The following is a 25477-nucleotide window of genomic DNA, read 5'->3' on the forward strand; positions in this document are numbered from 1 at the left end:
TGGAAGCAAGCATAAAAGCAGCGGCCTTGTCTGGTCACTCAATGCCAGCCCCTGTATGGCAGCTGTTGTACTGTACTACTGGACCTCTCAAGGTACTGTAAGATTAAACATCCTTTCTTTACAGTATTTCTTGTGTTTTTTATGCATTATTTGTGTGAAAAGTACTATAAACCTTACTTTGTTGGACTCACAAACAAACTGGACTAATGAACAAACTCCCAGAACGGAACTTGTTCGTAAGTAGGGGACTTACTGTAAATGATAAAATGTAGGTCAATTATAATTAATGCAGGCTCTCTAGAATTATACTTTTCTTGCCAAGGACCCTAAACAGCTAATCAACTATGGGGTTGATTTATTAAAACTGGAGAGTGCAAAATCTGGTGCAGCTCTGCATAGAAACCAATCAGCTTTCAGGTTTTTTGTCAAAGCCTAATTGAACAAACTGACGTTACAAGCTGATTGGTTTCTATGCAGAGATCCACCAGATTTGTCCCTCTCCAGTTTTATAAATCAACCCCTATGCGTCTATATTAATGTTGTTGGAGCCTACTCATATTTTTTTATGTGATCTCCTAACCCTGCATTATAATTTGGACCTCTAGAAGTCTCTTTTGATACAGAAAATGTGTGAAGGGTGCAGGGCTGTGGATAAAGGGGTACCACCAGACCTCCTGTACGGGGCCCAGGCCAGTATGGGGGCCCATGCAGCTGGGTGAGTTGGATGTGGGCAGGGAAGGTGATCAGCATGGCGGAGGGGGCAATTACTGGAACCGATCCCCTGTTTGGCTCCATCTGCAGCAGCTGAAAGCTGGCTTCTTCTCCTCTCCCTCGTACTGGCTTTCAGCTGCTGCAGCGGGAGCCATACAGGGGACCGGTTCCAGTAATTGCCCCCCCCCCCAGTGCACCTATCACCCTCCCTGTGCATCATACATTTCCGCCTGCTACCCAGACCCCCCTGTATGCCCCCTCCCCCGCAGTGCTGCTGACTTCCCTACCCTCCTTCCCACCAGCAGCTGCAACTGCACAGTAGGATCCTTCAGGATGGAGAGTTGGGGAAGGGTCCTCTAAATATGTCACATTTACCAGCCCCTTCCTTTTCTGAATGACCACAATAAGTGATTGGTACTGATCACTCATGCTGTTCATTCTTAACTGAAGCATAGTAAACTGCTTTTTTTATGGGGGGGCCCTGTCAGGTTGGCTGTATGGGGCCCCATGGTTTCTAACAGTAGCCCTGGAAGGGTGTCAGACCTCTTCAGTACATGACAGTATATGTAGTTCAGATTCCAGTCTCAGGGCTCCAGATATAATCATACATCCTTTAACCAAGGTTATTTTGCCAGCATTTCCTAAGTGTCTACTTAACTTAGTCCTGCCTGAGAGCAGGCACTATACAATGTCATACCCCCATCTTCTCTGCCTGCATGTTTGCAAGGGGGCACAAAAACAGGTAGCTGATAGAAAAACGTTTACTTTGTAAATGATATTAGGTATAATTGGTGCTAAGACAGACACAGGTATAATCACACTTTATTACTTGCTCACCTTTCTATTCCATTTAGTTTATGGCGATGCTTCCTAGACATGAGTAGTCCACCTCCCCATGCAGCCTGTACCAATAAGAAGAATACAAGTCAAGTGACAATGACTGCTTCAGGGCTGACAATTAATTAGAACACTTTGTGACCTTTACTCACATCCACATGAAGCCAAAGGTTGTACTTCTCACATATGTCTGCAATTTCATCTATGGGGTCAAATGCTCCGTATACTGTTGTCCCAGCTGTAGCGTTGACATAAAGTGGGACATGTCCCTGTAATGTACACATTGATGTAAGTATACACGTAATTGCTAAATAAATCTTGTAAAATAATAACAATAATATGTAACGCCCTCTAGGTTAGCTAGATAGGTTTGTTGTTTTCTTTATTTTCTTAGATAGAGGCTGAGTGGCAACCTGGGATGGGTCAGCCTGGGAGTGAGGTAGTGAGTTCACCTCAGGACAGGCTGGGAGATTCTACAAGTCAGGACATCTGGAGACGTCCCATCTCTCCAGAAACTTAAGAACTTTCTGGAACAGGGGTGGAGGAGGCCCAGATCTGCATGTTTGAGGAACTTTGGCCAATCCCCTGGCAGGAGTCTGGGCATGGCGACCAGGGCAACCCTCAAATATGACAGCCTGCGGAGCAAGGGGAGTCGGCTGGAAGATGGATTGAGCGAAGGCTGGAGTGTGGAGCCTGGGAGGGGATCCCAGGGAAGGGAGCTTCCCTACAGGCAGGTTGCTGAAAGGGAGGATCTCCACTGTCTAAAGTCTCCTGGGGAGGGCATCCTGAGCAGCAGGGAAAGAGCCAGCCCACTTAAAGGCCATGAAAGAAGCTACCAACCAACCATGCTGACAGGACAGGACAGTGTGAGTACTAGTACACCCCTTGGACCGGATAAGGGGAGAGGGCAGTCATGTATGACACCCAACCCAGGGATACCCTCAGCACAGTTGGGTGAAGAGGAGGATTCATCCAGGGTCTGAGGAGGTACACCGAAAATGGAACAGTGCTTTATTTTTGCCAGTCCACTCTTTTTGTACATACTTGATATGAAGTTTGTCCTCAAGTTTGCAGTCCCTTGAGCATCCCATATATCCCTAGACCCCATCCAAGTTCTAAACCCTTATAAAAAAAAAACATAAAACCAAGTTCAAGGACTGTTTTACTGACTCTGAAAGTACAAGTGTGGAAAATGAGTGTTTCCTGGCCGTACAAAGCTTAGGGGGACTCAAACAAATCCAGTGGCCCTTACAAGGGTAGTACTACATATATATACTGTAACTATACTGAATGATGTCCTGACCTAGAGCTCAAGATCTATGTACAAAATGTTAAAAAGGAAGGACTCCTGCACAGATGTTGCAATCATAACTGAATGCTTCTACATACAAAGCTTTTTATTGTAACAAATAAGTAGCGAATAAACAGCAAAAAGTAACAACATTTAAAAAAAGATACCATTTAGGTTGCATTTACACAAACACATTTTGATAATACGCTTTATCACGTTTGTTTCCTCAACCTGTGGTAATGGACATAACATGTATTACTGAGTTGCGGTGCCATTCGTATTGAATAGCACCCTAAAGCAACACAACTGCGTTGTGTTACAAAAGAAGGGTCACGTCTGACATTTGGCATGTTAGCGCGCATTGGCAGCCCAATGATTTAAATGGGCTCTTATAATGCAACCCATGTTAACGCACTGCTAAGACAAACTGCAATATTGCCCTTCAAGGGGAACAAAAAGCCCCCTCTAAGAGTTACTCGGATCCTAAAGAGATTTCACTTCTTACCACTTTTTGATCCCCATAAGTTTAGTTCATTTGACTGATGATTTCTTTATGGTTCTCTCTATTGGCAATTGAGATTTGCTTACACTTTTGATTTTACGATACCTTTTGTTATTAGAAGTTATTTGTTCTGAAATTTATATTTGTAGTTAAATCCCAGTGAGCATTTGCACCTTTTGTGATATTTTTCTAATTGTATGAATTTTTGATCGTGTGCATTTAAAGTATTTTGTCTAATGATGTACTGATTTGTTTTTACTGACCGAGCTTGCTCCCTACTTTAGGATGCCATCACAACCTTTGAAGTCATGTAGTCTTTAGCTATATCTTATAACAATCTAGAGCAGCCTTTCTCAACGAGGGTGCCCAGGGGTGCCTTGAAGTTTCTTCAGGGGTGCCTTGGCAAAATGTCTAAAAATTGTCCAAAACCTGTATACAAGCCAGAGGGTGGAACAACCGTGCCTTTTAGTTACACAAAGCCACAGGTTTTCATTGTGCACCATTATGACCTTTTAGCCACCGGCATCCTGACAACCAATCACATCATCCGTTGATAAGGAGGATGTCAGCTGCCTGCACAGCATCCTTGTTTGACTCTCCCCTGCCCCTCTCCATCAGTGCTGGGGTCACATTAGCTCAGTGATGGAGAAAAACGGGGGATGAGGAAGAGAAACATTGAAATACTAGTCAGTATCAGTGCACAAAAGTGTATTTGCTTTGGAAGAATAAATCACCTCTAATGTTGGGTGTCTTACATGTGTGGATGTTGCTGCGTTACATAAAACTATTAGAATAGTTTTTCACATTTTAGAATGGGGTGCCCTTTTCAAATTATGGACAGTCTAGAGGCACCCCATTTTACAATGGGGTGCTTCAAGACTGTCCATAATTTTAAAGGGTGCCTCGAGACTGTCCATAATTTTAAAGGGTGCCTCGGGACTGTCCATAATTTTAAAGGGTGCCTTGACTGAAAAAAGGTTGAGAAACATTGCTCTAGAGGGAGGAATGGTCTGTTAGCTATGAATTGTCCTTTGCATTTCTGAATGCAAAAGTGAGTTGGTGCAGTTAGGTATTAGACACCAAAACATTACATAGCTAAAATGGTTACACATTTCACTTACTTTACAACGCACAATGTTTATTTAAAATATGTTTTATGCATTGTTTTATTTACCTATAAAGGGGCTTTTTAATTAAAACTGGAAACAAGAAATGAGCAGAAGAGTGAAAATTAAACATTTTCCATATCAGTCAGTATGGAGTGGTTACTGTGGGCAGCAATTCTTTTTATGCTCATTTATTTCTTCATTTTAAAATGAGAAGCCCTAAATTGATTTCCCCAAACAAACTATACCTCCAGTTTGTGTTTTAAAGTCACTGATTTCACTACAAGTAAAGCTTTTACTAATTCTACCAACCTTTTGTTTAGCTTCAAGGATTTTGGCCTCCAAGTCAGCAGGAAGGATCTTTCCTCTGTAATTATAGTAGAAATTGTCAGGTGTGAAATGAAACAGACACAGAGAAAGAGAACATCAGCTGCAGAAAATGCTATTTAATAGGGCTCTTTATACAGGCCATTAGTGATGTGACACATGGCAATGCAATGTCCCTCCCTCGCTACTATAAGGAATATTTTATCTCTTAAATACATTTCAAGTTCTAGATCATTTTAGAACAAATACAGTATTAGAGGCTTTAGTCTTTAAAGTTTTCCAATTATATAGCCCACATGAATATTGTATAAAACTGGAAAACATAAAAAATTGATATGTTGACCAATCCAATGTGAAATATTTGTTTCTGCTTTTCAATTGATGGCAGCTAAACGATGACTGGATGCAGTTAGTACCAATGCCTTATTCAACTTCACAGTCCACCAGAATACCCAATACAAATCCAGTCTTGAAATACTTATTACAGATCCCTACAGGCAAGCAGGCTTTCATCCATTCCCATAATTTGCCTCAATTGTGCAATTGTGAGTGCGTTTGTTAGGATATTGGGTAGTAGCAGTTGGTCACATTCAACTGGACTTGTTTAATTAGCAGGACTGGGAAAAACGTCTTCCAATGGTACATGACTAGTCTAGCTGAGTGTGACTAACTACTATTAGCTATACCATAACCTGAAAGGTAGCTGAGGTGCCCAAGTCACAGGAAATAGATATATCTCAAGCTTCATTAAAGAGCAAACTTTATTAAACATCATATAACACGTTTCATGGTTAGTCATCGCTTCATCAGACACGTGGTGGAAGTATAGGCTTGCGCCAGCCATAGATGGTGTGATTTTCTTTCCTGCAGTCAGTGTTGATGGGGGAATGCCTCCCGGTGGGGAGAAAACATTCCTGCCAGGAGAACACACAGCGATTTGCTCTGGCAGTTGGCAATGATCGCATGAAAAATCCGAAATGCTTGTTGTACCCAAGTTGATTGATCAACTTCAGGACAATCAGCCTGCCCATACATGGTTCAAATTTCGGCCAGGCCCTGAAAAACCCACCGAGATTCGAACCATCTATGTTTTAGTTTACCTGATTTGCAGCATTCTCAGCAGCTGATTGAAGCAAGTGAGCTCTGTCACTCCACCATTTCCAAACTTCCACACAGCAAAGCTAGATTTGGGTCTTCCCTTTAGCATGCAAGTGCAACCATCAAAGAACAGCATGGAGACAGAGGTACTCGCCATCGCTCTTGGTTATCATCCATTCCCATAATTAAAGGGACAATTACATGTATTTTTTTAGTTATACGTGGAACATGGTAGACTCCTAGTCAGCTCCTCACTCCAAAAGTAAGATATTTCTTCCATAATTCTCACTCTGTTATTTTCCACTTAGGAGATTTGGGTGTTTCACCATCTCCTGCTTCAATCCTTGTCATTTAAAATAAAGTATTTAGCAGGTTAGGAGGACCATAATGGCTACAGAAGGTTGGCAGACACAGAAGCTCAAGCACAGAACCCAGGAATTATAAGAAACAGTATAAATCTAAAGTATATACTAAAAACTAAAATATCAGTTTTGTGCAAAAGGTGAGTTGCAGTGCTCAAAATAATTGTACAGGCCGTTTTGGAAATCCACCACATAGAATCATGGAGATATGAAGGTGTCCTTGGAGACTCCTACCGCTCAATATAATTTTATTGTATACAAAATTCATATTGCTACCTGTAAATGACAAGATACACAATAACCTAAGATTGGACTTTTTTTTTAATTTAAAATATGAAATGCAATACAATCACCTATTCTATGTGTTTTTCCCCTGGTATGATAAATGGACAGCCTGCTATTTATACCAGATTCACACCTGTCTGTTTTTAGGCACAAGTTTGTGAATATGGCCGTTATGTTATGCTTTAAAGAAGACCTGTCTTGAGAAAAGCATGAAGGTTGCCACTTCTGACCTCTCTCATTGAAAATGCAGTTTGGCCTGCTATCATATTTACTACTTGAGTCACTGCAAGCATGTAGAAAAGGACAGTTGACTTCTATTTCTGCCTCCCATTTTTTACCAATCAAAATAATAGCCAGGCAGCTAGCATTTTCAGTAGAAAACCAGTAATGGCCCCCTCGCTATTTCTCTCATGACTAGTTTACATTTTTAAAGTTGCTTACCTCTCATTGCATTTCACCAGAATGACATTGTCTGTCCCGAATCCTAGTGCGGCTCCAGCTTTCTTCATAGAGTAGTGACTCTGGGATAAGATAAATATTGTATATTTGAGAAAGAGTGAAGCAGTTTAATTTCTAAGAAAAGGTATGGAATGGATCTTCAGCAATGAAACCTTGAGGTGAAACTATTACAATTTTAAGCGTACCTTATTTTTTGTCAAATTGTAATCAGAATCAAATAAAGGGTATGGCATTTGTATGCTATGGGTTGAAAAAGGCCCATTCATGTGGTTCCCATACAGGTTTGAGTGTGTTTGTTGGAATACAAACCTCCCAATATTCAATCAGAAGACTAAAGTGTTACTAAACCCACAACAGTAAAATCAGTCTGTATATGCAGTAAAGTATGCTTGTTATAATCACTGTGGAACCTAAGGGGTTAATCCTGTGCATTGTGTAAAAATGCTGTTTGATCCTGACTTCTCTGATCCTCCCCTTTTCCAGTGTCCCCCTCTTATCTCCTGATAAGACATATGTGTGGAGACACTCTGCACATGCTCAGTTTGGTGTTTGTTGCTAGAGAGGACTTTTTTTTTCTTGGGAGAGTGCACGTGATCAGCACAGGGCCAATCAGCACTGTCCAGACAAAGGTTAGGGGTTCTGCATCCTCCTAGAGCAGAAAGGAAACTCCTCCTACAAGCTTTAACATGTGCTTGAGTGGACACTAATAGAAGTCACAAGACTGCTCTAACTGCTGATGAGAAAAGGTATTAACAGTTTATATTTACTAAAATAATTTCATTTCCATGTTCTGTGTACTGTGAGAGACCAGATATAGTGAATGCCAGGGCCTGGATTTAGTAACACTTAAGGGCCGGTTTACACTATGCCCTAATATGAATTGTACAGGAACATGCTCTGCGTTCCTGTGTGACTCATATGCGGGTTTATGTGGTGCAATTTCATGCTCATTTATTTGAATGGGATGAAATCGCACTGCACCGCACTAAATGTAGTGCATGCACTACTTTTTTTAAATGCACAGCAACCGCATCGCATGGTACTTTGTATCATGCGGTTTGGTGCGGGCTGGTGTGGGAAAACGAAGTGCATTTGCAACCTGTGTTCGGGGTGTCATTAACTTTAACTGACCCCCTGCAGCGGATCGCAAGGGTATTGTGATCAGAATGCAGTGCAGGAAGCTGCACGGGAGTACGTTTCTCCCGCACCGCATTCCAGCATGAATGAGCAATAAAACATGATTACAGAGTTTTTGTAGATATATTTTCTTATTATTTAAAGTATATTCAAAGCCAAAATGGTTTCTTTTAGTTTTGAATAGAGTAGGAAAGAGTTAAATAGTAGTTTTATTGTTTCATTTGTGTCCCTTTGAAAAAAGTTTCCTTTTTATTTCTGTCTCATAGGCACAATAGAAAAATAGAAGAAATCTCTCCAAAGTGAGGGACATTTTCTCTTACAGTGCCTTGAAAAACTATTCATACACCTTCGAATTTTCCACATTTTGTCATGTTACAACCAAAAACGTAAATGTATTTTATTGGGATTTTATGTGATAGACCAACACAAAGTGGCACATAATTGTAAAGTGGAAGGAAAATGATACATTGTTTTCAAAATTTTTAACAAATAAATATCTGAAAAGTGTGGCGTAGGGGCGGACTGACAACTCATGGGGCCCCCGGGTAATAGGGGATCATGGGGCCCCTGTGTCCTTGCCCAAACTCAAAACAGCCTATGAAAAAGGTACCAGGGGCATCTCATGGGGCCCCCTACTGACCCCGGGCCCTTGGGCAGTGCCCGAGTTTCCAAATGGTCAGTCCACCCCTGGTGTGGCGTGCATTTGCATTCAGCCCCCGATCCTCTGATACCCCTAACCAAAATCTAGTGGAACCAATCACCTCCAGAAGTCACCTAATTAGTAAACGGAGTCCCCCTGTGTGTAATTTAATCTCAGTATAAACACAGCTGTTCTGTGAAGCCCTCAGAGGTTTGTTAGAGAACATTAGTGAACAAAAAAGCATCATGGCCAAGGAACACACCAGACAGGTCAGGGATAAAGTTCTGGAAAAGTTTAAAGCAGGTTTAAAACCATCCCAAGCTTTGAACATCTCACAGAGCACTGTTCAATCCATCATCTGAAAATGGAAAGAGTATGGCACAACTGTAAACCTACCAACACATGGCCGTCCACCTAAAATGACAGGCTGGGCAAGGAGAGCATTAATCAGAGAAACAGCCAAGAATACCATGGTAACTCTGGAGGATCTGCAGAGATCCACAGCTCAGGTGGGAGAATCTGTCCACAGGACAACTATTAGCCGTGCACTCCACAAATCTGGCCTTTATGGAACAGTGGAAAGAAGAAAGCCATTGTTAAAAGGAAGCCATAAGAAGTCCCATTTGCAGTTTGTGAGAAGCCATGTGGGAGACAGAGAAAACATGCGAAAGATGCTTTGATCAGATGAGACTAAAATTGAACTTTTTGGCCTAAAAGCAAAACTCTATGTGTGGCGGAAAACTAACACTGCACATCACCCTGGACACACCATCCCCACCGTGAAACATGGTGGTGGCAGCATCATGTTGTGGGGATGCTTTTCTTCAGCAGGGACAGAGAAGCTGGTCAGAGTTGATGGGAAGATGTATGGAGCCAAATACAGGGCAATCTTAGAAGAAAACCTGCTAGAGTCTGCAAAAGACTTGAGACTGGGGCGGGGGTTCACCTTCCAGCAGGACAATGACCCTAAACATACAGCCAGAGCTACAATAGAATGGGTAAGATCAAAGCATATTCATGTGGTAGAATGGCTCAGTCAAAGTCCAGACCTAAATCCAATTGAGAATTTGTGGCAAGACTTGAAAATTGCTTTTCACAGACGCTCTCCATCCAATCTGACACAACTTCAGCTATTTAGCAAGGAAGAATGGGCAAAAATATCACTCTCTAGATGTGCAAAGCTAGTAGAGACATCCCCAAAAAAACTTGCAGCTGGAAATGCAGGTAAAGGTGGTTCTACAAAGTATTGACTCGAGGGGCTGAATAGAAATGCTCACATTTTCCACATATTTATTTGTAAAAAAATTGTGAAAACTATTTATCATTTTCCTTCCACTTTACAATTATGTGCCACTTTTTGTTGGTCTATCACATAAAATCCCAATAAAATACATTTATGTTTTTGGTTTTAACATGACAAAATGTGGAATATTTCAAGGGGTATGAATACTTTTTCAAGGCACTGTAGGTAGTTGCAATTGTCCCCATTGAAACCCTTCTCTTCTATTCAGGTTTAAATTTTTTTATGCTCCCTCATTTTCCGTCCAGGTGACATTGGTAACTAGGACATACAGAGATCGTGAATATTCCTAGGTATTCCTTAGTTAGATTGTGATAAAAATGTAGCAGGGTTGCTTCCACACTCTATCCAAAGCATTGGCTTTAGATACAGTTTAATATATTTGGGATTAAAAATATGCATTTTTTACCAAGTATTTTTCTTTTCTTTTAATCAGGTAAAAATGTAATATAGATTTTGGATAATTTATATTTAGATTACTGTCATTAGGTTAAGTTCCAGGCTATTTACTTATCTATTATTAGCTGTTAAATGAAAAAAAAAGTTGTCTATGGAGCTGAATAGCCCAAGCTCAATTTTACATACAAAACTGAGTGACCCCTCCCTGTTCTGTGCAAATATGTAGGTAATGTAGCAAGCAACTTGCTCCCCTTTCAGAAAAATCAAACTGCTCTATGACATCTATGTCATTAGGCCACCTTGCTTGGAAGCCCACCCATGATACTAAATTAACTGACTTTCTCTCACATTGCCTCAGTTGTGCAATTGTGAGTGAATTTATTAGGGCAGTGGTCGGCAAGCCGCGGCTCGCGAGCCACATGCGGCTCTTTACAAACTTAAATGCGGCTCTTCTGTGTGCCGGGCGCCCGCACCCCTCCCTCCTCTCGGGCGGCCGCCCGCTCCCCTCCCTCCTCTCGGGCGGCCGCCCGCTCCCCTCCCTCCTCTCGGGCGACCGCCCCCTCCCTTCCCTCCTCTCGGGCGGCCGCCCGCTCCCTCCTCTCGGGCGGCCGCCCGCTCCCCTGCCTCCTCTCGGGTGGCCGCCCCCCTCCCTCCTCTCGGGCGGCCGCCCCAAAAGTCAGGACTCTGCAGCTGTCAGGATGTAGGTGGGGCAGCGTGACAAACTCCTCTCCTCTCACAGTCCGCCCTGAAGACCAGAACGGCGCAGGAACACGGCGAGAGGAACGCGCGGAGCAAAGGTAAGTGAATTGACACAGGGGGGACTTACTATATGGGGGACTTACTATATGGGGGATGAATTACTATATGGGGGATGAATTACTATATGGGGGATGAATTACTATGGGGGATGAATTACTATGGGGGACTTACTATATGGGGGATGAATTACTATGGGGAATGAATTACTATGGGGGATGAATTACTATAGGGGGGATGAATTACTATGGGGGATGAATTACTATATGGGGGATGAATTACTATATGGGGGATGAATTACTATGGGGGATTAATTACTATATGGGGAATGAATTAATATGGGGAATGAATTACTATAGGGGGGATGAATTACTATATGGGGGATGAATTAATATGGGGAATGAATTACTATAGGGGGGATGAATTACTATATGGGGGATGAATTACTATGGGGGATGAATTACTATATGGGGGATTAATTACTATATGGGGGATGAATTACTATATGGGGGATGAATTACTATGAGGGATGAATTACTATGGGGGATAAATTACTATATGGGGGATGAATTACTATGGGGAATGAATTACTATATGGGGGATGAATTGCTATGGGGGATGAATTGCTATGGGGGATGAATTGCTATATGGGGGATGAATTGCTATAGGGGGGATGAATTACTATATGGGGGATGAATTACTATATGGGGGATGAATTGCTATATGGGGGATGAATTACTATGGGGGATGAATTACTATATGGGGGATGAATTACTATATGGGGGATGAATTACTATATGGGGGATGAATTACTATGGGGGATGAATTACTATATGGGGGATGTATTTTCAGTTTTAAAAATGTGGCTCTCAAAATAAATTTCAATCGTGGTTTTGGCGAGATTTGGCTCAGTTGAAAAAAAAGGTTGCCCACCACTGTATTAGGGTATTGGGTAGTAGCAGTTGGTCACATTCAACTGGACTTGTTTAATTAGCAGGACTGGGAAAAACCTCTTCCAATGGTACATGACAAGTCTAGCTGAGTGTGACTAACTACTATTAGCTATAACATAACCTTAAAAAATTAAAACCTTAACAGTAGGGTAAAATCATGCAATAACCAAACCCCCCCCCCCAAAAAAAACCTCCATAGAAATACAAAGCAGCATGTCCGTACTGGCAGGAGAGAAACCTGTGTTGTTTACACACAGGTGTCTCTTCTGTCAGCTTTACACGGCCATCGCCAGGTGCTGGCGGGGAATCTCCGGCTGGGCCCCGGTGATTGACATCCCTAGCCGCCAATAGCGCCGTGGACAGGGCAGCACACGCACACTCCCCCTACCCGGAAATGCAAATCATATTTACCGTATTTTCCAGCGTATAAGACGACTGGGCATATAAGAAGACCCCCTACTTTTCCTGTTAAAATATAGGGTTTGGGCTATACTTGCTGTATAAGACTACCCCTCTTCCAATGCACACCAAATAAAAATTAAAAAACATAAGATTTGATTTCAATATGGTATGGTATTCCAATGATGGGGTACGATTCCTCGCTCTGACACCAATGATGGGGCACGATTCCTCGCTCTGACACCAATGATGGGGCATGATTCCTCGCTCTGACACCAATGATGGGGCATGATTCCTCGCTCTGACACCAATGATGGGGCACGATTCCTCGCTCTGACACCAATGATGGGGCACGATTCCTCGCTCTGACACCAATGATGGGGCATGATTCCTCGCTCTGACACCAATGATGGGGCACGATTCCTCGCTCTAACACCAATGATGGGGCACTATTCCTCTCACTGACACCAATGATGGGGCACTATTCCTCCCACTGACACCAATGATGAGGCACTATTCCTCCCATTGACACCAATGAAGGTGCCCCATCATTAGTGTCAGTGTGTGAGCAATAGTGTCCCATCATTAGTGTCAGTGGGAGGAATAGTGCCCCGTCATTGGTGTCAGTGGGAGGAATCGTGCCCCATCATTGGTGTCAGAGCGAAGAATCGTGCCCCATCATTGGTGTCAGAGCGAAGAATCGTGCCCCATCATTGGTGTCAGAGCGAAGAATCGTGCCCCATCATTGGTGTCAGTGGGAGGAATAGCACCCCATCATTGGTGTCCGTGGGAGGAATAGTGCCCCATCATTGGTGTCAGTGGGAGGAATCGTGCCCCATCATTGGTGTCAGAGCGAAGAATCGTGCCCCATCATTGGTGTCAGAGCGAAGAATCGTGCCCCATCATTGGTGTCAGAGCGAAGAATCGTGCCCCATCATTGGTGTCAGTGGGAGGAATAGCACCCCATCATTGGTGTCCGTGGGAGGAATAGTGCCCCATCATTGGTGTCAGTGGGAGGAATCGTGCCCCATCATTGGTGTCAGTGGGAGGAATCGTGCCCCATCATTGGTGTCAATGGGAAGAATCATGCCCCATCATTGGTGTCAGTGGGAGGAATAGCGCCCCATCATTGGTGTCAGTGGGAGGAATAGCGCCCCATCATTGGTGTCAGTGGGAGGAATAGCGCCCCATCATTGGTGTCAGTGGGAGGAATAGTGCCCCATCATTGGTGTCAGTGGGAGGAATAGCGCCCCATCATTGGTGTCAGTGGGAGGAATAGTGCCCCATCATTGGTGTCAGTGGGAGGAATAGTGTCCCAACATTGGTGTCAGTGGGAGGAATAGTACCCCGTCAGTGGGGGGAGGAATAGTGCCCCATCATTGGTGTCAGTGGGAGGAATAGCGCCCCATCATTGGTGTCAGTGGGAGGAATAGTGCCCCATCATTAGTGTCAGTGGGAGGAATAGTGTCCCAACATTGGTGTCAGTGGGAGGAATAGTACCCCGTCAGTGGGGGGAGGAATAGTGCCCCATAATTGGTGTCAGTGGGAGGAATAGTGCCCCATCATTGGTGTCAGTGGGAGGAATAGCGCCCCATCATTGGTGTCAGTGGGAGGAATAGCGCCCCATCATTGGTGTCAGTGGGAGGAATAGTGCCCCATCATTGGTGTCAGTGGGAGGAATAGTGCCCCATCATTGGTGTCAGTGGGAGGAATAATGCCCCATCATTAGTATCAGTGACACCAATGATGCGGCACTATTCCTCCCACTGACACCAATGACACTTGCTGACCCCTGTTCCAGTATGGTGCTGCTGCAGCCAGCATATTTGGTTGCAGCAGCACCTCTGCACTGCACACTTACCGGCTCCCTCACTCGATTTTTGCGGGTCCGCTTGGCTCCGCCTCCTCGCCCGTGATTGGCCACCTGTGTGCCTTTCCTGAGCTACAGTTCTGGCGGCCAATCACCCGTGAGGAGGCGGAGCCGAGCGGCAGGCGTGAGGGAGTGGCCGGAGTGACTGAAGGAGCAGGTAAGAGAGAGCAGCCCTCTGCCCACCCCTGTACTTGGTGTCCCTTCGGTTGGAAGGGGGAGGAAGGCGGCGGCACCGCGCCGCCCCCCTAAAAAGTGCCGCCCTGACGTATACCGGTGTATAAGACGACCCCCGACTTTTGAGAAGATTTTGAAGGGTCAAAAAGTCGTCTTATATGCCGGAAAATACAGTACATGTGATTTTGCGCATCTCTGCGCACTGTAGCAGTACTTCTACTATAGGGCGGTGGGCAAGTGGTTAAGCTACAATATACTACATTTTTGGTTTTGGGTTTAATACCGCTTTACACAAACCTTACTAATTTTGCTGAATTTTTACTTGTTTCAAGGCTTGAAACTTTGATACAAGTCCTGACCTGTTGCAGTATGTTCTCTTTATGCCTAATACGTTTGTGAAAACAATGTAGTTAGTATGCACTCACATGTTCTGAGGTAAAGATGATCAGTTTGGGGACAGCAGCCATTCCTTTGGTTTTCACTTCTGGGAAGTATTTGTAGCGAGCAGCCATGATACTGTACATGTTGGATATTGCACCTCCTAAGAGAGGAACACAGCATATAAATTGATATACATCAGAAAGATAATCTACACATATACTGCATATTACTATTTATATTCTTATAAAATACTGTCATTATAAAGAAATAACTTTAAAATAATCTATAAATGTAAATTCCAGGTAATTCTTACAGTCCATGCACACAGCTGGAATGGGTGTGCCCGCCATTGTAGTCTTATTGAGGAAAGTAAACATCTTTAAACAATGTTTGGGATCCTGAGGACACACATGCATTTATTTAGTATACTTTAATTCTTTATGATCTTGCATTATGTTTATTATGTATTTGATGTGGTTTCTTAGTGATTGTGCACCTGGCTCAAGCAAACACACTTTTGTCACAAACAAACGCAAGCTCAACTCTTCTCAATTTCTGTAGCCATTGATGAGTCTTGTGTATTGCACTTTGCACACAAAAGTTCTTCTTGCTTTAGAAGTGCTGCCAAGGGTAAAACATCTTTTTGTGAACTATTAGGAAGGAAGCTAGGAGGGACACAAGAGCTAAATACCATACTGTATAACATAAAAGGGTCAGGATAAATGAAAGTGATGATAAACCCAGGACCCTGCATTCACTATATCTGGTCTCCCACTGTACTCATAACATGGAATGCTATTATTTTAGTAACTATAAACTGCTAAATTCCTTTTCTTATCAGCAGTTAGAGCAGTCTTGTGACTTCTATCAGTGTCCAACAGAGCACTGGTTAAAGCTTGTAGGAGGAGTTATCATTCTCTTCTGATTGTCCTAAGAGGCTGCAGGACATCTGACCCTCTGTCTGGACAGTGCTAATTGCACCTGTGCTGATCACATGCACTCTCCCAAGAAAAAAAAAGTTCTAACAATGCACACCAAACTGAGCATGTGCAACTTGCTTCCAAGGCTCTGTTCTATCAGCAGATGGATTGGGACTGTGGAAGAAGGGGAGGATTAGAGAAGACAGGATCAAACAGCCTTTTTACATAATTTGGAGAACTAACTTCTTAGGTTCCACAGTGAGTATAACAAACATGCTTTACTGCATATACAGACTGAATTTACTGTTGTGGGTTTAGTAACAATGTAAGTGTATGTGGCATTGCTAGCTACATTCTTATAGTAAAGCTACATACTGGACACTAATGCTGGTTAAAGTGTAAACCTTAACTATGTACTTCACGTATTTGCTTCCTTTTGGTCTGGTAAATATACCTCTGAAAGTGTTTTGTTTCGTATCTGTTGGTAAGAGAAAAAATAAAACTCGTTCCTTGTGTTAGACATTCAGAACTGTCCTATGCTGTATATACTACCTGTGTTATCTCTTATAATCCTGCTAATTGTTACCATGGTCTACAGACTACAGAGTGAGATGGATTCCGTAGTTTAACAAAAGGCAACAGGTCAGGGCAGGCACCACTTCTTCTAATATCAGTCCACAAAGAAAATAAAGAAAAAAGAACTGAGTGTATTTCTGGAAGATCAACAGCCATGTACTTGCATGTTCTTTGAGTGGATAAAATATGGGGAATGTGCAAGTCCTGCAAATGCTTTTATTTTTGCTGTGACATACACTTTAAACAGGTACATTATGTACTTTAGGAAATAGTTCCAATATACATAAATAAGAAGGTGGTAGAGCTTTCAGCACAGTTTTTTTCACTTCTCATGTTAAGGAAGAACAAAACTGAACCAATGAGAAATTTTAAACTTTTGAAACTAGATCCCTATCTAAGAAAAGAGCCCCCAAGCTGTCTTCTACTACCATTAGGACTGAGATAACTCACCTCTATGTACTCCTCTGAAAGTGGTTTAACTTGCTAAAGACTCAACTTTCCTGTCTTTGAGTTTAATCCATACCCAGATACTATCTCCTTGTCCATTAGGAATGCCTCATCGGACAATGAAGGCTTTATCATTGAACAGGTAGATGGCAGATAGGGATTAGCCTAAAAGCAATGCTTTTAGTTAAAAAAAAAGAATCAATTTTTAGTGGTTTTCTGACTTAAGAAAAGTTACCTTTTTCTTTTAAAAGTTTAAGAAATCTGACAGGTTCAGTTTGAAAATTAAATCCACTGATGTTGATATTACCATATACATAGGGATGGTTCTGTAGGGCTGAGTCTCCAAGTGGCTTTTCATATTTCTGTGGGACTGCACAGATGAGATATACTTTGCCAGAATTCATAGTCCTGTTGAATCAGCTCGTTGTCACTCTAGTTAGTCCTACTCTATCTGTTGCATTCTTTGAATTGTACAATACATGAAAAATCAACTGGGTAAATGATACCACCCTTTTTGTAGTGGGGAAGACTGAGAACTGAGACTGAGAAGAAGTCTTGTTTAGTGATGAGCAACTTGATTAGGATACCAAGCAGTTTAGCAAATTGCCCATTTTTTTATTCTACTAAATTTACTATACATGAACATTTTGTTATTCTGCACAGAGCCATTCATTTTTTAAAAGTCTGATTTTATTTTGTAATTCTCCCCAGGACAGACAAATCTATAAGCAATTATTCAGAGGAAATTCATCAGTTTTGATTGTCCCTAATCATGTTGCCAGAGAACCTACAGCAAGTTGTAATCCAAACTATGGTGTCCTTTTATGAAACAGAGATCAGCGGCAATCCTGAGGATCATTGCTGATCTCTGATTATTAGTGTTTTAGGAAACAGAGATGATCAGTGGAGAACATGTTCTCCGCTGATCATCTCAGCACACAGATGGCCAGTATATGAAGGAGCGACATCAGCCCTTCACTGGCGGTCTGTGTTCTCTCTCCAGATTCTCCAGCCCAGAGCTGGAAAATCGGGGGAACCGCAAACAAAGCAGCGATGATTTACCGCTGCTTAGTAAATGGTGTTTGACTGATCTCTTACTGTAATCTCGTGAGATTATAGTAAAAGCAGACGTTTTCCAGCATTCAAAGAGTTTGTAAATCACTTCTCCCTTCATTCGGAGAAGCGATCTACACTGTTTCATAAAAAGGCATTCAGATGAGAACTATCTCCTCTGAGAATGCCGGAGAACTGAGCAGCGGTCATTTAACACTGCTTGATAAAAAGGACAGATATAAGTATCTACGCAAAACTAAAAGAACAGGTTTTTGTTGAAGTGAAGCTTTAAATGTTGTGACTTCACTAGTTAGAATACAGATGTATCTTCTGTCTCCACCTCTGACTAACAGGAAACCTGTGGCCAGACTATGGTCATTTAAGTATCTCAATAATCAATAAGATTTAAAAACAACCTTCACTGACCTCTTTAGCTGAAGGCATTGTGAAGCAATTCATCCATCCATCCAAGTTCATAATAGAGGTATTGAAGTCCGTTTTTCAACAGCTTTAGGCTAGGTTCACACTGCTACTATGAGATTTTGATCCGACTTTGAGTGTGATTATGTAGTGCTACTTGGATGCAACTTGGATTTTTGATGAAACTTTTCATAAGGTTTGTATTTTCCATGGGTTCAAAATCCAACTGGAATTACACCCAGATAGAACAGGAGCCTTTTCCAAAATTGCTCTGAATTGATTCACATTCATGTGAACAGACAACATTGCAAACAGTGATTTTCATTGTGATGCGGTTCTTGCTTCTGAAATCACACTAGTGTGAACCTTAGTAGTCACTTGGCACCCTTCTAGTATAAGCACAGGGAGGTTTCTCTGTGATTAGTGCAGAAGGCCAGAAGTTTGTGCTCTGTTTATATTAGAAAGTTTCCATGTCATTGCTAGGTGGAGAGAGCAGATGAGCTGAGAAACTGACAACCGGGGTGCCGCGGCACCCTGAGGTGCCGCCAGAGGTTGCCAGGAGAGCTTTGTCAGACTGTAATTACACCAAGGAAAGTGAGAGCAAGAGAGAGCTGTCTTGTGAGTGTGTTCTCTGCTCTCTTCCTCCCCTTACAGTGCAGTACTCGACAGGAAGAAGAACATGACAGTGCTGCTGATTTTAAAAGGCTATGTGTGTGTTTATATGGGTCTGTGTGTGTGTGTACTGTATGCGTGTGTATATATATGTGTGTGTGTGTGTGTACTGTATGCGTGTGTGTGTGTATACCGTATGTGTGTGTTTATATGTGTATGTACTGTATGTGTGTGTTTATATATGTGTGTGTTTTCTATGTGTATATGTATATACTATGTACAGGTGTGTTTATATGTGCATGTATGTACATTCTGAAAAGCGATCCATGGTCAGATTGCTTTTCAGAGGCATTTGACAGGTAGTAAAGTGGCAGTATGTTGCCTCCTCACTGCCTGTTTTAACCATTAAATGCAGAATCACCACGTCGCAACCACGTGCAATGCACACCCGCATTCACCTGGGGATATACTTCCAGTCGCAGCCACAGAGTGTATACTCCCAGCTGCTGCCTCTACAAAGTGGGAGCAGTTGGGGATGGTAAAAATGCAGCTGAAGCATGTGGTTTTACCACTCTCCAACTTCACATGTGAACAAATAGATTCATATCTGTGCGGCTTTGTGCTGTGTGTTGGGCAGCGCAGTCATTTCAATGAGCAGAGAAAGAATTCTCTGACCCTTTCTTTTAAAAACACGCTAAAAACTCACCATGTTTGCCAATGCATGGAGGTACCATTAAGAATTAATTACACTCCTGCATGTCTGCTACAGAGCAGTATGTTTGTGTGTTAGGAACACGCATAATTTTGCACGCATTCTGCAATTTGCAGTGATGTGAACCAAGTCATAGACTGGAGTGCCTCAGGACTGAATATACTTTTCAAGGGTGCCTCAACTGGAAAAAGGTTGAAAAACACTGGACTAGAACCTGATTTCATTGCTTCTGTTATGAACTTTGGGGACCCATTTCTCCATTACTCCTGCAGCTCCAGAGGTCAGTGAGGGCCTGTTTGAAAATGTATTTACTGCTTGTTAAGAATATGTAAACAGCTCGATGTCCACAGCCTGGCCAGAGGTTCACTTTAAAGTCTTTACTTGGTACCCCATGTAAAAATAAAGACCTTGGCACGACCTATACTGCAATCAGTTTTCCATGTCATTCACATCTCTGAACCATAAACGATCCATTTTCACATCTTTCTAGATGTCAGGGCGAGTGTCTTCACATTATTTATATCAAAGCTTTTCAGTCCTTTTGAATTCATGCCTTTTATCTTCCCTTTATTACTCTTAGATTTTGTGCTTGAAAGCATTCCATGTGCAGTTCATATTGGACATAAATTCCCTATTACTTTTCATGGCATTTAAGACATTCACAAAATTTACCTGGGGAAAAAATACCATCTCCATCCTTTCCAGACCAGCCGATTATTTCTCTCATTTTCCTTAGTGTTATTTGTTCCATCAGGACGAAAACTGGAGCAATTTCATAGGTAAACCTTCATTGCAAAAATACACAGAAAAGCCAGGTAAGATCTTTATCATTTAATAAGAAAGTTCCTTATAAAGAATTTATTGAAAAAAAATAAGAAACGTCTTTGATGCTGCATATAACAAAACTAAAATGATAAAAAAATTTCTGAATTTAAATTGAAATTGAAAATGAATGATAATGTTATAGAACATTCACAGTGAATTGAATAGTCTCTATGCAATAGGGTGCCTGCAAACTCCTGTGTTGTTTGCTACTTACATAGTTATATAGTTACATAGTTAGGCTGAAAAAACTAAAAAAAAATTTGGTTCAAAATTGCCAGAAGGCCATTAGAAATTCCCTGGATCAACAATCCTTGGTGTTATTACCTATAAATGTTAACATTCAGTTATATTTTGTGCATTTAGCAATGCATCCAGCTGTTTGTTTTTTTTTTTGCAACAATCTACAGCTGGCCAGAACTAGTTCTTCAAGTCTATTTCACATTTTCACAGCTCTTCACAGACCCCTTTCACAATGACAGTTTGATCGGGTCCGCCTGTCAGTTTTTCAGGTGGACCCGATCGGACCATTCATAGCTTTCTATGCAGGTGTCAGCGAAAATGTGTCCACTGACACCTGCCGGTATCCGATCCGTTCCTGTACACTAAAAACAGACAGATGGGGATGCGTTCTCCATCTATCTGGTGGATCGGACTGAAAGAACAACCTCTCCAGCGCCTCAAAAGGGCCAATGCCAGGAAATAAAAAAACAGGGAATCAGGCATATTTGTAGCCTTGGAATAAAATCTTGGCGCAGCCGCCCACCTCTGATTGGGAGATCAAACCAAAACTGGAAAAAGAAGCACACAGGTGGCGCAAACACCTAGCGCATTATTATTATTATATTATTATACAGTATTTATATAGCGCCAAAGGGTATGCTCAGCGCTGTACTGTAGCAAGGGGGACAGAACATGAGACAAGACAGTAACAATACAATACACAAGGAATTCGAGGGCCCTGCTCTTTCGAGCATTATCCAAGGTTTATTTAAAAATGTAAAAACAGAAAACATACTCACAAAATGAGGTACAAGTAAAAGCCAATACAACCACTAGGATGGCCCAACGTGATGGCAGAGTGACCGACTGATGGTGAGGACTGATGGTGAGAAGGCCGACCTCACCATCAGTTGGACACTTTTCCATCATGTTGGACCATCTCATAGAAAACAGCAGCCTGTGTCTGTGTCCACTCTGCATCAGCGTAGAGGACAAAGACCTGTCATCCAAGCGGATCTGCTGACGGGACCGCCCCATCTGAAAAGGCCTTACTGTAAAGAAGCTTTTTTGCATGTTTACATTAAATCCATTTTCCTCCAGATGTAAGGTGTGCCCCTTTGTACTCTGCAATGACTTGAAAGTGAATAACAGTACACTAAGTTCATTATATGGGCCACCTATGTATTTATCACATGGTGATCTTATCCCCCTATTGCAATGATTTCATTACAAAGATTCCCCAGAAACTAAACATCAATGCTGGCTGTTATGATCCGCCAGGTGGTGCTGCTGGCTGCCCACTTGACAGACCTACCCAAAGCGTGGAGTCTAAGTCCCGGTCTGTGCTTTCACCAGGGCCCCTGATGGTATGGATGGACTTGAAACAGACCAGGACCAGGTCACGACCTCTGAGCAGGCCCACCAGTGGCAGGGGGAACCTCTGGGGATGTATTGGTACCGGAAGAGCCAGATGTGAGGAGGACGGCAGGGCCCAGCAGGATAGATTGCGAGCAGTGGTCCCGTGGGAGAGGCGTGGTACAGAATCGGCAGGCGGAGAATCGTCAGGTCACTCGCAGGGTCAGCAGGAGAAGTCAGTCCGTAGATAGGTTTAACAAGCCGGGGGTCAGGATGGGAGAGAGTAGAGTAGTCAGGACAATCCGGGTCAAAATGCGGGAGAGAGTAGAGTAGTCAGGACAATCCAGGTCAAAATGCAGGAGAGAGTAGAGTAGTCAGGGTCGATCAGGATCAAAAACACAAGTACAGGATACAGGAACTCAGAAGACCTTGCGGCAATCAGTGACAGTGCAGGGCATCTTTAAATATCGCGCCCTGCACTGTCATTGGCCGCCCAGGATGCGCCCCCGGGCTGTCATTGGTCGCCCGAGGCGCGCCCCCGGCTCCCACTGCGCATGCACGGCGTCCTGTCATCTGCGGCTTGCCGGGACCTAGTGCTTGTATCCCGGCGTGAGCCGTTGCCAGCGCGCATGCGCCGGCCGACAGGACGCCGCGATCCCTAACACTGGCTGTGGGAAGACCTATCACATCTGTAATTACTTTGTTCTATATGTGAAACAAAGTAGTAAGGTAGAAACATGCTACCTGAAGTCCTCCAGATGTTCACAAACTACAAGTTCCAACAGTATAGTGATTTAATTATAGAACCAAATGTGAAGCCCATGTGTTATAACATCCTTGTTCTGTCAAGTCATATGCTGTTCCCATAGCAATGTAAGCAATATATGAGGTTTAAAACAAGCCATTGCTAACCTCTGTAGCTGCAGGCACAGTGCAGCAATACATCTCTAAACTTTAAACCATAAGCAATGAAGAAGCAGGATGAGCTGAGTGAATGACTTAAAATATTTCAGTGCTTCAGCTGTGAAATGAATTGCTCCACACTGTCTGCATCTATTAAGGTCAGTGGTGGTCTGTTTGAAAGCTTATTTATTGCTTGTTAAGAAGATGAAACCACTTTAATGGTCACAGCTTTGTCAAAGTTACACTTCATTTAGGCATGGATATTTTGAAGTAGACGTATCCAAGACAAAAGAAGTCAGGACTTAGCTCAGTACTCAAGCTCCATCTATAGCTGAATATATTTTCAGCAAACTGACCCTTTATCAATAAGGCCCTTATAGTGCTAGTAGCATCTCTACAATTACACTTGCTGCAACCATGGCTCCAGTGCATTGCACTCTGTTGTTTCTGGGAATAAGGTAAAGAGATGTTAATGGGTAACTGGGTTACGCAAACTTTTAGCTTTGAATGGAGGGCTAATTTAGTTTGACAGAGCTCACATCCCACAACAGAAGGACTGAAAATGGCGTACTGTGGAGTAGAAATGACAGCACAAGGGTTAAGGTTTTATGCAATGAGTTACCCAAATCTAATTAAAACTATTGAATGCAGTTAAAAAAAACATCAAACGCAATTATTCATGTAGTGTCTGCCATCTACTAACCCCCAAGGACAACTTTGTTTTTACTGTTCGGTTCAGTCGATATCTGTCAGGAGTAATTACAGATGATGACTTTTTTTTAATTATCCGTGACAAAAACAAAAAGACATGTATCCAGCTTAAATGTCCAACTAACGAAGAGGAAAAACTTCATACATTGTAAGATTTTCTGTCATGTACTACTTTCACAGTGAGCGAGAGATGCCATAGATTTAATAGGATCAACCGGCACATTTGAAATCCATCTTTAAAAGTAAGGTAAAAGAATCAATATGGTTATTAGTTTCATTTAGGAGTATAGTGCAGAGTTCTAATGGCCAACAAGAATTTGGTGTTGTTTTCTTATTAGGATGGCATTTTTGTCAAATGGATAAAGGAAAATAGAAACAGACAATTAGCTAGATCATCTAAAACAGATACACTAATCTACTTTTTAATTTTCTTTATGTGCATTTCAACATTTAGGTAACAATGCAAGCCTAGAGAAATCTTGAAGTATATTTAAAGAGATGCCCCAGCCACAAAGTAGCCATAATGGCGATTGACTCTAAAGTATTTTCTTTGTGTAAGGATTCATTGATTCTAGCTCCTCCTTTGCAATATGGTTGGTTTTCCCGAAAAACTAAGACTTTTCTTAGGTTACAATTATTCTTCATCAAGTCTTAATTTTGCCCCCTTTCACTCCTGTACATTTTGTTGGTTTTTTACACTTTAAGATGCATTGAGTTAGGGCAGTCTATTAATTTAGAATGGAGAGCCAGTGTATGGCAACAGAAGAAAGACCAGACCTGCACCTTTTTTAATGCAGCCTGATGCCCTATATTATGGTTTCATCAGGACCTATTGTACTTGTGCTTTGGGATGCAATTCTATGCGAATGGCAATGCTCCACACAGAATAATGTGTTTAACACACGTTTTACCACATGTCGTCACAATGCATAGAAGTGAAGCAAACATCTAGGCATAGGGTGACTGAAATGTAATATAGAGGAGAACATGAGTTATTTTTCTCCAGCTCATTAATATTTCTTATATTTCAGCTCAAAATGGAGAATGCATACTGTGAATTGCCTCTACAGACATCTCAACAGGCTTTAAGTACATTGGCCTGAAGATGCCCAAAGACATGACATAGTTATTCTTCCTGATTCAGCTGGTTTTGACTTTGCATATGTCTGATGGAAGTTCCTATTTCCTTGTATTGGATAGAGTAAGGGAGGGTTATAACCTCTACCAATTCATTTTTGCCATTGTTATTTCATTGTGGAGATCTCTCTTCCCTTCCAGTCCAAAAGCCAAAACAGGAAATGAGAGGAAATCCCTGTAAAGCGAGGGAATTACTGGTTGTCTCCAGGGTCATCAGACTAGTGTCCCTATTAGAGGATTTCCACTCTATTCCTCTTCTGGAGACAACCCAAAACTTTTTTTTCTCGCACTTTCACTCTTGATGACAACTAAACAGGACAAATAAGGAGGGTGAATCTCCCTAATGGGGGCACAGACAACAATAAAAACCTGACACTCTATTCAAAACTAAGAAAAAACGTTTTGCCTTTAGTTATACTTTAGATACAACTTTTCCAAAGAGCTGGAGCCTGAATTGATTGCTTTGTTTACCAATATCAGACTATGAATAAATGGAGCCTGGTGGGCTAAGGACCTATTCACACTTTGCCATCCTGTTGCATTACATGTGTTAAGGTATTTTTTTCGCACATTAATATGCATTATGCAAAAGCAGCCTA

General features: G+C 42.2%; 1 protein-coding gene across 2 annotated transcripts in view; it reads right to left on the reverse strand.

Moving 5' to 3' along the window:
• GAD1 (glutamate decarboxylase 1) overlaps positions 1-25477 on the reverse strand; it is a 115871-nt gene that overhangs the window by 21378 nt on the left and 69016 nt on the right. For both annotated transcript variants that reach the window (XM_089690531.1, XM_089690530.1), the window contains 6 exons: positions 20400-20512; positions 15032-15147; positions 6961-7040; positions 4760-4814; positions 1701-1817; positions 1549-1613 (listed from right to left, as the gene is read on the reverse strand). In XM_089690531.1, the coding sequence (XP_089546657.1) occupies positions 1549-1613; positions 1701-1817; positions 4760-4814; positions 6961-7040; positions 15032-15147; positions 20400-20512 (546 nt within the window). The remainder of the gene's footprint in view (positions 1-1548; positions 1614-1700; positions 1818-4759; positions 4815-6960; positions 7041-15031; positions 15148-20399; positions 20513-25477) is intronic.

Source organism: Staurois parvus, unplaced genomic scaffold (assembly GCF_062004578.1).
Source record: "Staurois parvus isolate SC_StPar_1 unplaced genomic scaffold, SC_StPar_1.0 ptg000530l, whole genome shotgun sequence".
Lineage (NCBI taxonomy): Eukaryota > Metazoa > Chordata > Amphibia > Anura > Ranidae > Staurois > Staurois parvus.